Raw genomic sequence first — 17,387 nt, 5'->3', positions numbered from 1 at the left:
ATGGAAGGATGGATGGATTTTGCTCTGATTTTTCATTTCATTGTCACAAATGAGCTGTAGCATATCACAGCTCCCACATGTTGAAAGGTGGGACCCTAAATGGGTCACCAGTCTGTTGCAGATGGAAGAATGCTGTTATAATATATTTGATTTAAGGGATGTACAAAGTTAATAGAGCAAAATTCACTCTGTAAATCTGTAGCAGATGAGACCTTTAGTTAGAAACACATTTGTAGTATGAAAATATACTGCCTAAATAAAAATATATATTGTACTAAGGATTTAGCACAGTAACAGTGAAAATGCATAAAAAGCAAAACTGACCAGGTTCTCAGTTGCAGGTATTGTTCCCGAAAAGGTACGATATGTCGTACATGTATATTATGAGTATTTAAGACCTTCCTCCACTGCTGCTCTCTGCCACCCTAATCTCCTAAACCAACTTCACAGAATCTTTGAGTCAACTTTTAATCTTGGATTTACAATTAGTGAAGTCCAGATTTCCCCTTTAGCAACACTGTTGTCTTTACTGGTGAAGTCTAAGTATGTCTGACTGACTCAGTGTGGGCAGGAGACGTGACACAAGGTGTCCAGACACACACACACACGTCTGGCCCACTGTCTAACTAAAAACACTGAGCTCAGAACAAAAGAATGAAATCTTATCGCACACTGGAATTCTTTACTGGTGAATGAAAAGAGTCAGACTCTGTTTTTGCGACAGTGTCTGTGTATAGTCTGTCAGTGTGCGACTGTGTACATTCGGGCAGGATGTGTGCTCATTTCAGCTGAGTGGATTCCTTCGTATGAGCTGGTAATGAAATCTCATCTTCGTCCCCCATGCTCTTTCTCGTCACTTCTTTTTCTGACATCCATTTGTCCTTTCCAGCATGCAGTACTCACAAATCATCCTGGTTTTCTTGGTCATTCCCCTCTAAAACACACTCAGCATCTAAAAACACTGAAGTGTGCTTAAGGATTTACTGGATACATCAAACTATCAATCTAAGCACTTCTAATCGTGTTGTCGAGTTTGTACACTTATTGCTGAAGTTTGAACAGGTTTACATGCCATACCTTATAACTTTTATACGCCTGTCTCATTATGACAAACTGTAGTGTGTAACGGTGAAACACTCGTCACCTACTCACTTGGGGTTGATATTCAGCATTCAACTTGTTGGCAATTTTTGCATATCTTTGTTTTAGCTTATACCACATTTTCGTCCTTTCTTTTCTATTCAAAGCCATCCTGTGTCTCACTGTGTTTCATCATACAGCTCTTCTATGTGCTATTTTGTCTGTTTTGTATCTCTTGTGGCAGATGTAACTCTGGAAACTGGATACAGAAGCAGTAACGTTTACTCTACTCTAAAGACATTGGGTCTTTTATTTTGAAATTTTCCTGGATGTTCTCTGTTTCTGTGCCCGTCTCCCCATCCTGCTCATCTCCTGCTCTGTGCTGGGGGCATGGCTTTCATCAGAAATAGACTAGACATATTCGTTTAGCTTAAAATAGTGGATATCCACTTCTAAGATATTTCCGAGTGCATCCGGTGGAATCTCAAGCACTGGTTTGAGTGGGAAGGCTCTGTTATGACAGACGCAGATATCCTATTTCTAGGATAGGACCAGCTCATCTCACATCTTGGGCCCAAAGGCCTGTGTTTCATTTGTCCATTGGATCTGTCCAACACAGAAGCAGCAGTGTTTGGAAGCATTCAGTGTCTGAAAACTGGTTTCTGTTCATGACAAACACAACATGGCAGAAAACTTCTTAAGAAGTTTGTGTGTGTGTGCGTGTGTGTTTATTCCCATATATACCGGGGAAGACACTGCTTAATATCATCAACATCTGAGACGATATCCAAGCTGATTGTCTAATCTTCAGAGGAATCTATCTGTTGTCCTTTATGATGATCATTATCATTATTATCACTGGTAAATCACAGTAAGCATTGCGACTAAATTTATGTTTGGTCAGACAGCTTTATTTCATCATGCAAAGCAGTTTCAAGTTGAGATACTCACCAATGTCCATCGACTTTTAGCTTCCATATTTTTGGTGTTTTGGAAGTAAGGAAGGTTTAAGAAAAGTAGGAAAACTCCTATACACATTACAATACTGAAAGCTATTTCAGTATTGTAATGTGTGTTTGTGTCTGAAATTGAAGTAGAGAAAGCCATGTAAACTCAACGGCATAGTTTTAAAAGTCAGAAAGGTTATTTATAATAAATCATGTCATTTAAACCAAAGGTGCATCTTAAATTGAGGCTGTTAGATCTCCCAAAAGATTTTTTTTTTTCCTAATACCTCACTCTGTTCAAAGCAACGCTCTTCAAAGGATTTTGGAAAAAGTCTCCAGATGACTAAGTGATAAAGCTGAGTTTGTTGCATAATTTCTATAAACAACAATTCACATTAATTTGATGTTCTGTCAGTGTCACTTCACCGCTTTCACTTTTACAACAGCTTAGTTTTATAACTGCTTTCCACATCATCTGCACCACGACAAAACATTTACGTACAATACCGTAAACTGTCAGACTCGTTCCTTTAAACTGTTTCCATGGTTCAAAATAAAGTGATTTTCCTTTTCGCACAGGTTTATATTTGGGGGATTTAATAGCCTGGATTGATTACTCAGAGGAATGTGTGACTTTCCAACATTTCCCAGCTGCAGAAAATGTGTTCTACTGTCCCACATAAACATGGTTTTATTAATTTCAGCTAAAGTAGATTAATATGTTTTATCAACATGTGCAAGGTCCAAAGCTTTAAACAAAGCCCAGAATAAAAGGCTTGTTCCCACAGCTGTAAATCTGTATTACTTTTCTAATCCTTTCTTCAAAACTATTTCCCAAAACTCACAATCCCTCACAAGTAAACCAAATTCTCTAGTAGATTTCTTGATAAATTTGCTTTTCCAGGCAACAAACAACATTTGGGTTACTTCATTTGTCCGCTTGATGCTGAAGAGAAAGACCAGCGTGGGTCTCTTGGTCATTTTAACCAAAGCAATTGTTTTTACATTATACAAGGAGATTTGGCCCAGTATTGATGAAAAAATAATGACTATCAGTAGAGTAGATAGCTAGTAGATGGCATTAGCTGCATTTCAGCAAAGGAGCTTTTCCCAGGAACTGGAGACTTTTGGGGCAACTGAGGGCAACTGATAGTGATTTTATATTTCATCCATGTCCAAATAACCACACCAACAGCTGTCACCCTCTCACCAAGCTCTTTGCTGATGGTCGTGCAATTGATTCCAGACTTGTGCAAGTCTACAACTGACATCCTCTGATGGCTCTTTGGTCTTGCACATGGTGCTGGAGAGGTTTAAATGGAAGACACTGATTCTGTGGGTGGGTGTGCTTCATACACATAACGACTTGAGATCTGGAGGATCTATAATTGACTGACTGGGAGCCAGAATTCTGGGTGGGTTGTAGGGGACCAAATAGTTTGTTTTTGTCTGTTGTTTTTTGTTTCAATCAATGACATGAAACTCAATTATAACTTTTATGTAATGATTAATGTCCTGTCTCTCTCCATTAAAATGAAAGTACCATAAAAATTAAAGACTGTTTCCTTCTAAGTGAGCAAACAAATTCAGCAGAGGATAAAATAATTATTTATATGGGAAATTTAATTTAATTTAAGTTTCTGCTTGGCTTAATGCTTCCCACCTGCTCATTTCTATTTGGACTTTTGTCACCCAATCATTATTTGGTTCAATAATCCAATAAACGACATATGCTTTTATTCTTCCTTCAGCCAGTGAGTCATGCATTTGAATACACACCTCATTAGACTGGGATTGCTGTTGACGATTCAAGTTCACAACATATTTAACTGAAACATTGATCATGTTTAAATTGTTTCATATAAAACTGATTTTCTCATTTCAACAAAAACATCTGAGCTCAGATTTCACGTTTTATGACAATGACAAGACGTTGAGGGTGTTTAATGTAATAATATCATCCTGACTACATGAAGTTACAGCAGCAATAACATCATAAAAGCTGTGGACATTAATAATTGTTCATTTTAATATGTAAAATTAACAATTTTATATCGTAAACTCAACAATTAGGCAATTAAATTAACAATTAAAAGTGAAAAATAATCCAGTTGTGAAAAAATTTGAAAATCAACAGTCAGTTTCCTTAAAACTTCAACAAGCAGATGTTTAGCTGAGCAGATAATGTGGATTGTCGTGACTTTTATTGATGGGATAACAGGACTCATAAATTCCCATGTTATCAACTGGGAAGTATTTACTATGCAAAAAAAACCCACACACAGCACAGTGGCATGGTGGTGAGCAGTTTCCTCACAGCAATAAGGTCGTGAGTTTGACTCCACCATCTGGCCGGGGCCTTTCTGTGTGGAGTTTGCATGTTCTCCCCGTGTCTGTTTGGTTTCTCCAAGTGCTCCAGCTTCCTCCCACAGTCCAAAGACGTGCAGTGAGCTTAGGTTAATTGGTGATTCTAAATTGCCCATAGGTGTGAATGACTGTCTGTCTCTCTCAGGGTGTACTCCACCTCTCGCCCTATAGTAGCTGCAATAGGTTCCAGCATCCTTGATAAGGATAAGCGAAAGAGACTGTATGGATGGATGGAAAAAAATACACACAAACAAACAAACAAATGTGTGTGTCTACAGCTTTTACTACTATTACTATGACACCAAGTTAACTTTTCCATCCAGGCTCTCCTTTCCACCCAAGGACCGATGATCATGCCAATCAACAAGTTATTATGTTGGACAATTTGGTGAAAGAAAAGAGAAGAAGAGAAGGGGTGGCTGAACAGGGAATTAATCCAGATACCCGCTTCCCCCCTCCTCTCCTGATGAGGCCTCAAACTCTGTGTCCATGGAGGGATGGAGCAGTATGGAGGTGGGAACACTGGGATGAGGGACGGATGGATGGCTTGTTAAGAGGGCGGTGAGGTATTACTTTAAAAGTTTCTCTCCACCCCCGTCGGAAGTCAGCGGGACAGCAGCCGACAGCTTTTCCAGAGGATGGGAAAGCTGGAGGCTGGGATTACTGCTCATTTCAGGAAGGCGCTCAGTGAAGCCAGAGCTGCGGCTAACTATTACTTTAATGTTGAAAAATTGTCTTTAAAGCCACCTTTCTGTCTTAAAGTGTCCTATATATAGAAGATCCTGTTTACATTCTTGATTAGCTTGAGCTAAATGACACCTACCACAGATGAAGGGAACATTCACTGCTGTGGTATTTTCTTTAATGGGTGATATTCTTGATATCCTTTCCATCATTTATACACATTCCTCCTAAATTTAAGCTGTCCTCAATTATAGAGTCTGCAATGAGAGGCCCATCTGTGGGTCAGCAAGGTTTAAGAGACTCTCCCTAGTGGTGCATTTAAGGGTCTGTGAATCTGTGCTTTATGTTTTCTTTCTGTTTTTCTTCTGAGTTTGATCTCCAGGACAATATGCCACAACTACAACATGTTTTATTAATCTCAAGTACCAGATTAAGAGCCTTCCTAAGTACACCAAAAAAGAAGACTTTTCAAGACATAGCACTTAGGAGTTATAAGTATTAGGATATAACTGTCATATTTTACCTTGAATTAAGTAAAAACAACAGCTGTTTGTAAGGTAGGTCATCAGTTTTAATATTAGACTGGCTTACCAATCAGTACCAACAGGTAAAGTAACTGGAATAGCAGATAAGGATTTAGGTGGGGTGAAATAGAATAGCATACAAGAGGATAACAGATTGATCAAGAGGACTTTGTGGTTTCTCGGACCAACAAAATATAAATGATCTGCCAATAAACACATTTCACCTGATGCCAGCGACCAGGGGATAAGACAAGATAAGATAAGATAAGATAAGTTGTTGCAACAGCAGAGTGGATATGGCGTTATTTTTTGTGCCAGTATTCTGAGCGCACGTAAAGAAAAATTGCAGGTGCAAGTGTTGCATTTTGAGGAGAAATTTATTTTGAGCGAAGAAAAGCTAAATTTGAGTGAACAAAATTCATTGCTGCGTGCAAATTATGTATTCCAGTGTTTGCTATTATACACACACACACACACACACACACACACACACACACACACACACACACACACACACACACACACACACACAATAGCAGCCCCTCTCGCTCAGGTTTTGCACTTGCGCTTGCTCGCAATGTGCTGCTTGCGCTCTCAACATTTCTGCCTGTGCGCGCTCAATTCTTTCTGTATACCGTTATATTTGTGCCACAAAACCAGCCAATCACAGACTTGGATGCAAAAAAATCTGATTGGCTGTTTTGGTCTCCAATCAGCTCGAAATGACGAAATGCAATATCCCAGAATCCATTTCGTCCAAAACTCAAAGGAGGCTGCGGCGGAGGAACACAGAGTGGCGGAGTTTGAAATATTACTCTTTCTGGTCACAAAATAAACTTTTAAGATATTTTCATGCGAGAATGGTGCTGTGTAAACTTCAAATATCTGCTCGATTTATCAAGACATCACATATTTGCATAAGTGCTCTAACGTTTTCGGAGAACATGGATCTGAGCCAATGTGCCCTCAAATATCTTTTTGCTACAACAGACCCAAGAACCAAGTGAAATTGAAGGAAATTGTGTCAGTCTAAGAAATTACACACTGACTGATAGTGAAGTTGACATTTGTTTAGAGGTGGCAAAGGCCAAAAAGTTCCTTTGTATCCACAATCAAACCAATTAAACCACTCCTCATGGAGGTCAGAGGTCATGTTGAGTTAGAAGAACCTAACCACGGAAGATCTGCTTGTACAAATGTTTTCATTCCAGCTTCTAATAGGAGCATAGTGGTAGTGAGAAGCACCAAACAGGACATAAATATATCTCTCACATTATGTAATCTCTTCTTTCACAGGTCAAAGATTCTTTCACTACAAACCATCCCGAACCTCAAAAAACTTTGACTGAATGCTCCGATCACAGCAGTGTGTATTGCAAGAGAAAAGCAACAGCGCAACAGAGACAGTCACACAGCCTTGGGATGAATGAGGTCTGTGAATGAGTCTTTTTTTTTTCTTTGGGGGGGGGGTTATACGAGAATGGACTAGAAGAGCAAGTGGAGGGTACAGAGAGGAGGAGCACAGGAACGTGGGCAAGTGATTCTCCAGATGAGATCTAATATGTGAGACGGTGCATCCTAAAGAGACGTTTTCTCATGGGTCCACCCCATGAATACAAATTCAACCCGCCACCCGCTCTGTGCTGGAAGGACGAATGCACCTTGCGTAGTGTAGAAGTGCAGCCTCTTTCTTTTTCTTTTTTTTCCCCTCGATGTTTACTTTCATCCAATCACGGCACTCAGCTCTGGTGACTTCATGAAAGCTCTTATGAGTCATCCATTCATAGCTTTTTGTCTTGTACCCGAATCCGTTCGCTCTCATTCAGAGTAATGAGGCCTCGTATTTATAATGATGGAGAGACTGTCTGCGAGCATGTTGGCGGAAAAATTCAAATGTTGCCAACGAAACGCCGCAGGTGAGTTTGGTAAAGGAGGAAAACAGTTAGTCTGCATGTGTGTGCTGACTTTAAAGTCCCTCTTGAACATGTTTCATTTATTTATTTGTGTGTGTTTTGTGCATTTAAATGTGTATGTTTCTTTTGATGTTATTTACTGTGATGGCGTGCACATTATCATATCTCTAAGTTTTCATGCTCATGTGTTTGTGTGTGTATGGGTGTGTATGTGTGTACGTGTTTCTGTGTGTGTATGAGAAAGAGAGATAACAGCCTGTAAATGTACTAGGGCCGATCTTAGTGACATCACTATTTGAGAGAATCTGAGTGGTCAGGAAAGTCATTTAGAGTTAAATTGGGTTTACCAGCTGGACACTAGAAGGAAAAAGTGTGTGTGCGTGTGTGAGAGAGAGACAGAGAGAGAGAGAGCGTGTGTGTAGGTGTATGTATGTGAGCAAGAAAAGAGAGAGAGGGAAGGGGGAGGAGATACAAAAGGGAGGAACAGAGTGGAGAGGAAAGCAGAGAGACATAGTAAGGTTTAGGAACAAGAAGGAGTTGTTGCCTGTGATACAGTACAGACAGACAGACATTTTCCTCTTGCAACTTCTAGCAGCGGTACCAGTCTGTCTTAAACAACTAAGGGTGGAAGTGTAGGCGACAGAGAAAAGGGAGTTGCCTACTAGCAGAGGTCAGGCAGGCAGAGGGGAAGCTAGTGGATGTTTTTTAAGAGTTTGCTTATCTGACACTGACAACAGGATGAGGAGCTGAGCGAGGGAGTAGACAGGGAGAGAAGCATGGAGCAAGCAACTTTACCTACAGTACATTTGCATAAGAGACATAGGAAAGACATGCACTGGCTTCTCTGAGAGAGGTAAAGAGACAGAGGTAAACAGTCCACTTTCTCCATTCTGTCCAAAGGAGCGGGAGTGAGAGCCGAGGGATCGTAACACTGGAGCTCAAGGATAAACCATGGACTCTGCATACATCCCACTACACCTGGACGTGAGTACTACATCCCTGTCCCTCTGTCTCTGTCTCTCACACACACATGCATAGATCTGTCTGTCAAACCACAGGCCACAGGAACTGCACTGCTGAAACCATTAGTCTCCGCTGGGAAAAACACACTCGTGTATATGAATACACTGCTGGCCCACTGTATTGCTCAATCTACCTCTTGTCAGGTAAGCAACTTGTCTGAGAATAATGTGCCCATTATGGGTTCAAAGAGCATGACGTAACTCGCCAACGCTATGCAACATGCGAAGTATGAATTGGCCCTCAGTGTTATTGCTCAGCAGCTTTAATGTGAAAAGCAGAGGTGTGTTTTTGTTCTGTATTTCACATCGGTTTAGCTGTCAGACGCACAACGAGGGCAGTCTCTGAGCTTTCAGCAGTCATGGGTTAGATATGTCAGTATTTCCACTGATGCTGTTACAGTGTTGTGCCTCAGTAGGGCCTCCTGTTAACCACAATGCACTTGTGAGATCTCTGTGCAGCATCCCGGGCTGAGGAACAGAGGATGAAAGAGACAAGCTGTGAATACATGCTGAACTACTGATGCTCTGTTCTACCTCACAATTGAGACTTAAGCCAAAAAAAACAGTGCACGTAGGCATGTGCATGTAGATGTGACCAGCCAGAAAAAGCAATTTACAGTTAAGCTGTGGAAACAGTGTGTTTTCGAGCTAACTCTAAATCTATATCAAAGTTGTCTCACATTTTTACAACCCTTCACTGTTACATATATTGGCAAGTTTTTTTCCGTGTTAGGTTCACTCTGCCTGGCTGTTAGCCTGTGTTTAAGCTCTGTGGTGCTCTGTGCTCGGACACATTTGTATCCAAGTGCGTGTATGTTCTGTATGTGTAGAGCAGAAATGGACGCCTGGGTCATTAACCAACTAATCAGTCCAGCTGGGATGAATTAGAGTGCTGTTCTAATAGATTCCAATAAAACTCTACAGCAGCCTACCTGGAATATTGTTCTAATGATTTCATCTGTTACGCCTCAGAAAGTAGAGCCACAACTGCAACTGTTTTGGACATTTTTCACCCCACCCCCATTATGTATTAACTCCACAGCCCAGAGTAAACCATTAATGATGAGTTAAGTATGGGGAGTATGGTACAGGCTTAACCTCACATTTAATTATAGTGACTGTATGTTCACTTTATACATTTTAATGGGGGGAAAAAGTGTTAGCCAGTACAGATGTATCCTCAGAAGTGATCCCAGGTGTGTATATGCACACTGCACATCATATCTGGACCCATGAGGCTATCCGACATGGCACAGTTTCAAGAAAATGAGTTAGCTCAGAGCCTGAAAATGAACCCTGTGGCATGTACGCTGCACGTATCGTGTTCTGAAAGAATGGGACGGCAGCATAGAAAAATGAGAGCTTGGAAGGGGGGGAGAGAAATCAGGGAGAGTGAGAGGAGGAATTTAGGAAAAGAAACACGGGAAGAACAACAGGAAGGGAAAGTTGAGGGACCAGGCGTAACATGAAGACAGCGGCAGTGGATAAATCAGCCGGCTGTGGTGACACTCCGGCCCCCTGGCCCGGCAACAGTCTGCCGCACTCTTCCGCAAAAACACCATTCATTTTAAGACCTAGGAAAAAAAGAGCGGAACTAATGGGGGAGATGGAGTGGGAGAAAGTCCATAGGAAAATGGGAAGGTGATGCAGAAAAGCATGAAAAGTGACATTTTAACAGGGAAGAACAAAAGATGTAAGAGAATAAAGGAAAAAAAGATGGTTTGAAGGGGACATGAGGGACTGTGCTTAAAGAAAAGTAAAACAGGGTTATATACGGTGGTGTATGACAACAAAAGGACAAAGTTCAAGGAATGCAAGGAGGAAGGAGGAAGGGGAAAGGGAGCAGAGTTTGAAATAAACAGATAAAAAGAGGGGCAGAAAGAGAAACGGATGTCAGAGGTCAGAGGTTTTAATCAGTGAGTTCAGAAAGACGCGGGGCAGACCAGCAGCCACACTCGTCCGCCGCATGCCAGGGTCACTCAGCTGTCTGCTCATGAGGTCAGGTCACATATAATAAGTCTCATAGGCTGAGCACAGAGGGGAAAGACACACAAACACGGCTGTTGAACTCCATACCTTTCATTTCGCCTTATCCCTGACCCCCTTCATTATACGGCTCTCCTCATTTATCCTTCCAGAACATTTCATTGTTTAAGCCAGAGGAAAGGTATAAACAAGTCAGAGATAAAATAAGGAACTGGGGAATGTAATCATAAAAATGTCAGTTTTTCTAGCCAACTTGAATGAGCTGACATCTGGGTGCCACCCACTCAGATGCACAGAACACATAAAACATCTAAATTAAGTCTGGATGCTCTTTGCCCTCCCTTGAAAGTGGATTGAACCATTCATAAGGCAGACACCCAGGGAGGAAACAAAGAGCCTGAAAAGCAGTGTAGGACACTGTTTCCAAACTTCTTTCTCTGTTTTTGCCCCTGTTCCTCTTCCTCGCTGCAGCTGTGACACACCCTTCTGTGTGACAACCTAACCTTTGTACCTCAGGGTGGTTTTGTAGGTGAGGAAAGTACAGGAGAGATGTGGTGTTGTTGTCCTTAATCTGCTTTACAAGCCTCCACAATATATGGGAGAGGTTGTCCGGCAGTTCCTAATCTGTAATTGTCCTCTGCTGCGTTGCCTCAGGTGAAACAGCACTGGGTGTGGTGTTTAATGGCCAGCTAGCAACAATCCCACGCTAGAGGTGGCTTATTTTCCCAGGCTTGCCCTTTGAGCCACGTACCACACACAGTACACATACCCACAGTCACATATACATAAAAAATACACACCTTCACACCTGTGACCTCCTTTTAACCTTTTTTCTGACAGCGTGGTAAGATTAGCTGTCATTACAGCGTCATTATGTGTTTACTCAGTCATAAACTCCTCTGTTATCTCGCTGTAGAGGCCCTAATCGATTCTCTGTCCCTTACAGGCGAGAGATAAAGAGATAGAAGCGAGAATGAGCGAGAGATAGGTGAGCACTTGGACGAGAAAAAAGATAAAGCCAAACTTAAAGTCCTGCAAAAGACATAAATTTAGATGCAGATGGGGTTTATTGTTCTGTTCTTCTTTACTGTGCAGCAGTTCATCTGATTTGCAGTGCAGATTTTTCTTTTCTGCCTGGTAAACAAGTTTTGCACCTTTGCACTGACCCTTTAACATCTCAGCTCCTTTTCAGGTCAAGCTAGCCATTACCTTGCTGCTTTGCAATTATTCACTCACTTATTAACACTCATACTACAGAGATGTAGGGTGTTGGCCGGGTCGCAGTAGTATTTGTGTGACCCCTGTCTGTGATCGCGTTCCAGCACTGAATGCCCTGCCAACACAATCAAGTGTAGCTAAAAGAGTGCTCTTGCAGCATCTGTGGGTTTCAAGTCAAATTAGTGACTGCGAATATAATCTTTTCACCCATTTGTATGTGCAGTAAGTGAGTGAAGCAGGCAGGAATATGGAAGAAATAGGGAGGTTACATGCAGCTGGGCTGTGCAGGTGCAAATGAATCTAACTGTGGATGACCCAACGTTGGGAATACAACGTGTGTGCTGAGCAGAGCATGCCAGTGCATGCACATCTAAACTCTAGGGAGATTACGGATGTCCCATTTCTTGTCTTTCTTTTCTTTTTGTTTTATTTGCAAAATAAAACAACACAATTGTAATTGTGTGGTGGATACCTCTGTGCATGACGGCAGCCTTGAATTCATGATTTAACTAATGCAGATTTGTTTTGATTGATTTGCAGTGGCATTACTAGTAATGCTGCCCCAAAGCTCATATTTTTCAAAACTGTGACATTAAAAGCTTTCATTTGTTTTGATCACATCACTGTAGAAGACATGAAGTCCAATTATTCAGCTGGCTTACAGTCAGTGAGCACTTATTGCGGCACTATTTTTTTTGTTTTTTGTAATTAAAATACCAGAATTTACCCTGACATCAGACTAAACTGAGCATTTAGGTCTGCTATTTGATGCCTGAGATACATCTTTAATCTTCCTATAATTAAGGGGTTAATTAAATTAGACCTCAAATAAAAAATATTTTTAAAAAGCTACTTAATTCTTAAATAAGTATTTTCTCAAGTCATTTGAAAAAAAAAAAGGAAGAAAAAAATCTGGCTACATGTCACTCTATCAGGTCTCTGTAAATACCAAACACATCACAGGCATCCACACACACACACAAACAGCACTACTAGAGTAGAGCACACACAAACATGCAGCATGATTAAATTACAGATCGAGACTGTTTAATTACTGCTGCTTAGGTGTCCTGTGAGATAAATGGATCTCTAGGGGAAGAAGCCTGCAATAAATTAACAAAGAAAAAACAAAGTAGCACTGTTTCTACAACCAGGAGTAGCAAGCAAACAACTTCTTATGGACATGTGAATGGTAAATTTCTTGAACATATGCCACATGAAGGCTGAAGACTGATGAGAAACTAGTGTGCAGGAAGGAGAAGACATAAGCATAATATACAGAGTCCAGAAGCATCTCTCTGGGGCTATCTCTTTTGCAGATTTCAAGCAATACTTTATATTGTGTCATTATGTCATATGATTTAAATTCTTATTTAAAACACACAGAAGGAAGGACAGAGTGGTGCATGACCTGAAGTCGCAATTTTTTTTCTTTGATGTTTAGGTTACTTTGTATGCGTTCCTTTCTTCTTCCACTTCCTCTTCCTGTTCTGTTCTCTACCTTATTACCTCTCCTCACCTGCGCATCTCCCTCCAGGTCCACCATGTTCCCTCCTAACCTCCTGCTCCTCATGGTCCTGCTGCTACCTCATGCCTCGTCTGGTCGCCAGGGTGGAGACACCAGCGAGATCGATCATGGCAGGGTGCACCCCACACCTTCCGCTTTGTCACCGTCACTCCGGGATCCCGGTCTGGCTCAGACCATCCAGAGTCTCCTTTTGAGCCGACTGGGGCTGCAGTCTCAGCCTGACCCAAGGCCTGGAGTGCCAGTGCCACGGTACCTCGTGGATCTTTACCACTTCCACCAGCAGCAGTACCATCTAGTAGAGGACCCTTCATTTAATTTCCCCAGTCAGCACATCCAGGAGGCCAACACTATACGCAGCTTCCACCACAATGGTAAGCTTACTTACACAATTAGATGGCACGTAGTCAGGTGATTCCTCTTGATGTCAAACTAGATTCATGATATATGAATTATCTGTTTGAGCTGATTCTAGCTTTGAACCTTTATGGCAGTAACACACCTTTGCAAGTCTTTGTATGTCAGTTTTGAACAGTCAAAATAAGATACTACACTATCAAACGAGATAAGTGTAGTAAGTTTTTTTCAAAACATGTATGAGATCAGATTTAGACTAAGATAAAATATAGACTCGGGACTCTTCTCATCATAGTTGGATTAACCTGTTCACCAGGGAAACATTTGCTTTTGGGCCTATCCTGGCCATCATATTTGCCTCCCAGTTGCCCTTATTTCAGCACAAACAAGCTAGAATAAATGCAGACCTGCGATAATGGTTCATTATCAGTGAACCATCAGTGAGTTAACACTGCATATTCCTGTCAGACATGTTTGCTCCAAACTAAGAAAATGACAAAGGAGGAGCACACACAGTCATTTAATCTAATCTGAAGGCTCAGGTAATCCTGTAGCACCACTGAAGGAATTCCCAACTTTTGCCAGTACAATTATTTGATAATACAGAGGATGACATTAGTTAATGTTGCATTTTTGTGAGGAAAATCCATAAAGGAACTAACCCACGTGCTGTAACTATAAGGCTTTTAGTGTTATAGGTTAATGTATAATGTAAATGTAATGTAAATTTCTTTTAAAAAAATCTATCTGATATAGATTTCATTTTTTTAAAATTAAGTTTCTTTAAAAAAACAACAATGTTAAATTATTTGCTGACTACGCTATATAGTCTGACAATTTTCCTGCTATTGCTTAAATAAAGTCTTACTAAAGTGTTATATTGCTTTGTCACTCTTCCACTTAGAGCCCCTTGGAAACAGTCTTGGTGCAGAGGATCATACCAGAGTGCACATTTCCTTCAATATCTCTTCCATCCCTCAAGATGAGAGTGTGCTCTCTGCTGAGCTCCGCCTCCGTCGCAGTGACGAAGCAGCTCTGGGTCCTGGACCCCACAGACTAAACCTATACCTCACTGAGCACCATGAGGACCCTGAGCCCACTCTGCTGGAAACAAGGTTACTCACCAATGGCCTCCGTAGTTATAAAACAAGTGGTTTCTGGGAGGCTTTTAGTCTTAGTGCAGAACTCCTACATAAGGCCCATGCTGGGACTGGCAGCCTAGGATTCCTCCTGGAGGTCAGACCTGAAAACAACACCACCTCACTTCCTGAGCAGACCCTCTCTTCTGCTGCAAGTGAGGGGACAGAGAAATCAAAAGAGGCACACCTGAGGGTATGCAGATCTGTGGGACAAGACGATCACAGCTGGGCCCAAGAGAGACCCCTCTTGGTTACTTACAGTCATGATGGCCGTGGACAGGCTTTAGTCAAACATGGCAGAAGAAACCCTGGTAATGGCCAGAGGAGAAAAGGAGCAAAGGCGAGGGTCAAGAATAAAAACAAGGATCTCAATAGAAACCAAATCTGGGGAAGGGACAAAAAAATGGGGTATACTGTGCCGAGCTGGGCGGATGACAAAGGAGGAATCAATTGGAGCGAACGTGGAAGGGTGAAAAGAAACGGTGGTCGTTCTGCAAAACTGAAGCGCCTTTCCCGCAACAGGTGCCGCCGCCATCCACTATATGTAGATTTCAATGACGTGGGCTGGGAAAAGTGGATCATTGCACCCAGTGGCTACGACGCCTTCTTCTGCCTGGGTGAGTGTCGCTTTCCTTTGGCTGACCACATGAACTCCTCAAGCCACGCCATGGTGCAAACTCTGGTAAACTCTGTGAATGGAGCAGTGCCCCGGGCCTGCTGCGTCCCAACCTCTCTCAGTCCCATCGCCCTGCTCTACCTGGACTCTCAAGACCGAGTTGTGCTGAAAAATTATCAGGACATGGTTGTGGAGGGCTGCGGCTGTCGGTAGTGAGCTCCAAGTGACAAACTCACGTGGTCGGTGGGAATACAGAAGCAACAGAAGCATGAAAAGAGATGAGAGAAGGCAAGAAGAGACCCTATAAGTCAACTAATTTCAGACTGAGTGACAGAGACAAATGTAGCAACATACCAAGGATGAGTGAGAGATTGGGAAAGGGATGAGAGAGAAACCAACAATATAAATATATATATATATATATATATATATATATATATATATATATATATATATATATATATATATATATATATATATATATTATATATATATATATATATATACATATATATATATATATATACACACACACACACACACACACACACACACACACACACACGACTAAAAAGGAGAGGAACAAGTGCTCTGTCATTTAATTTCTCCCATTTAGCTACAATGCAACAGTGCACATCATCGACCAACTGGTTGCTATTACAGCAGAAGTGTATATTCATGTTTGCTACACATCTAGCTTTGACAAAAACTGTCTGACAGGCACATGCATATGTGCTTAGCTTTTTTTAGAGCAGGGTTTACACAGTTCTTTACTGTTCTGATGGACTTACTGATGATCGGCAGCATTAGCAATATGACGATGGCACCAGTGTGGCATCCAGACTTTGAGATGGCGTTGTTTCTGCAGTATTTGAACTGGGAAGAAGGGTTCATATGTTTTTATGAAAGGTAATAAAATAATACACCCCTTCACAAACACTCCTTCGTCAAGCTATTTAAAAACCACAACAATAATGCTGAGGAACTATTATGCTATTATTTGAATGTACTATTAACATTATTATTTAAATAAAAGAGACTTTTTTTGTAAATTTATTTTGCAGACTGAGGAAATCCAGTGATAGTTGTCTTGTGATTATATATAAATCCACTGAATCCTGATTCTAACTTAAAAGACACGTTATCTATTTAAATAGCTGCAATATGGTGTATTTAATCTTTAACATATTTAAGATACCTGCACTCAATAGAGCATACAGCATATTAAAAGTCTGCAATCCAAATGAAGTGACTTAAGGTAGCTTTACATCCATGCAAATGTTCAGTGTATTGAATTAACAGTCTGTGTTACTTCTCATGTTATCATTGAACACTTTTAAGTGTACAACACACAATAGCAGACGTAAGTGGTGTGGCCTACAAAAGCTCAACTAACAAGCCAATTGTAAGCTCTGTGTATTGTAGCTACTGACGTGTGTAACAACAGGTGTCTTAGCTAGTTGTGTCTGCATGTGTCAAGATGTTTTTTTAAAAAAAGGATGACTGATATTAAAACAGGGACTTTAGTGCCTTTCAAACAGGGGCTATAAGTGTGTTCTCTGCTGAGCTTGGTAAATGTTTCAGTGTTGCATTCTTCTCTCTAAATGGAAACATTTAAGCAAGAGCTTGTAAAATGTTTGACAATATACCTCTAATAAACAGAGCAAACAGCACAACTGTTGGGAGACTTTTATTTTTTCCTTTTCGGGAGCCCAAATGCATGAAATATCTTTAATATATATATTCTTCTTCAGTCACTTGGAGCAGAAAGAGGAAACCCACAGAGAGCACGATATGACACTGTGACTGGTTTCAAATTTAAACAAAAGAGGAAATTTCTTCTGACTGTTTCAGGAAAACAAGAACACCACACACATGCTTTTGATCACATGTATCAATGGAGGTCGCGAGAAGGATTGAATGGAGGGGTTCAGACTAACTGAACAGCATTGTTGCGTTTTTAACTGGAGGACCCTGCCTTAAAACAACGCATCCCCCTTAAGCTAGTT

At 41.1% G+C, this 17,387-nt stretch overlaps 1 protein-coding gene across 1 annotated transcript; it reads left to right on the top strand.

Moving 5' to 3' along the window:
- Positions 1-7,965: 7,965 nt before the first annotated feature.
- On the top strand, positions 7,966-15,847 carry bmp16 (bone morphogenetic protein 16). Its single transcript, XM_085380766.1, has 3 exons — positions 7,966-8,499; positions 13,279-13,640; positions 14,528-15,847. Exons 2-3 carry the CDS (start codon positions 13,286-13,288, stop codon positions 15,589-15,591), a joined length of 1,419 nt encoding a protein of 472 aa, XP_085236892.1. The 5' UTR covers positions 7,966-8,499; positions 13,279-13,285; the 3' UTR covers positions 15,592-15,847.
- The last annotated feature ends 1,540 nt before the right edge of the window (positions 15,848-17,387 follow it).

Source organism: Rhamphochromis longiceps, linkage group LG14, assembly GCF_057381845.1.
Source record: "Rhamphochromis longiceps isolate RC_006_pf linkage group LG14, R_longiceps_female_GT1.1, whole genome shotgun sequence".
In the NCBI taxonomy this organism is placed as follows: Eukaryota; Metazoa; Chordata; class Actinopteri; order Cichliformes; family Cichlidae; genus Rhamphochromis; species Rhamphochromis longiceps.
Note: the sequence above shows the minus strand (reverse complement) of the source record. Positions and strands in the feature narration are given on the sequence as shown.

Coding starts and splice junctions, on each gene's coding strand:
- bmp16 (XM_085380766.1), top strand. CDS start 13,286: ATGTTCCCTCCTAACCTCCTGCTCCTCATGGTCCTGCTGCTACCTCAT. Junction 13,641..14,527: donor ACGCAGCTTCCACCACAATG/GTAAGCTTACTT, acceptor TCTTCCACTTAG/AGCCCCTTGGAAACAGTCTT.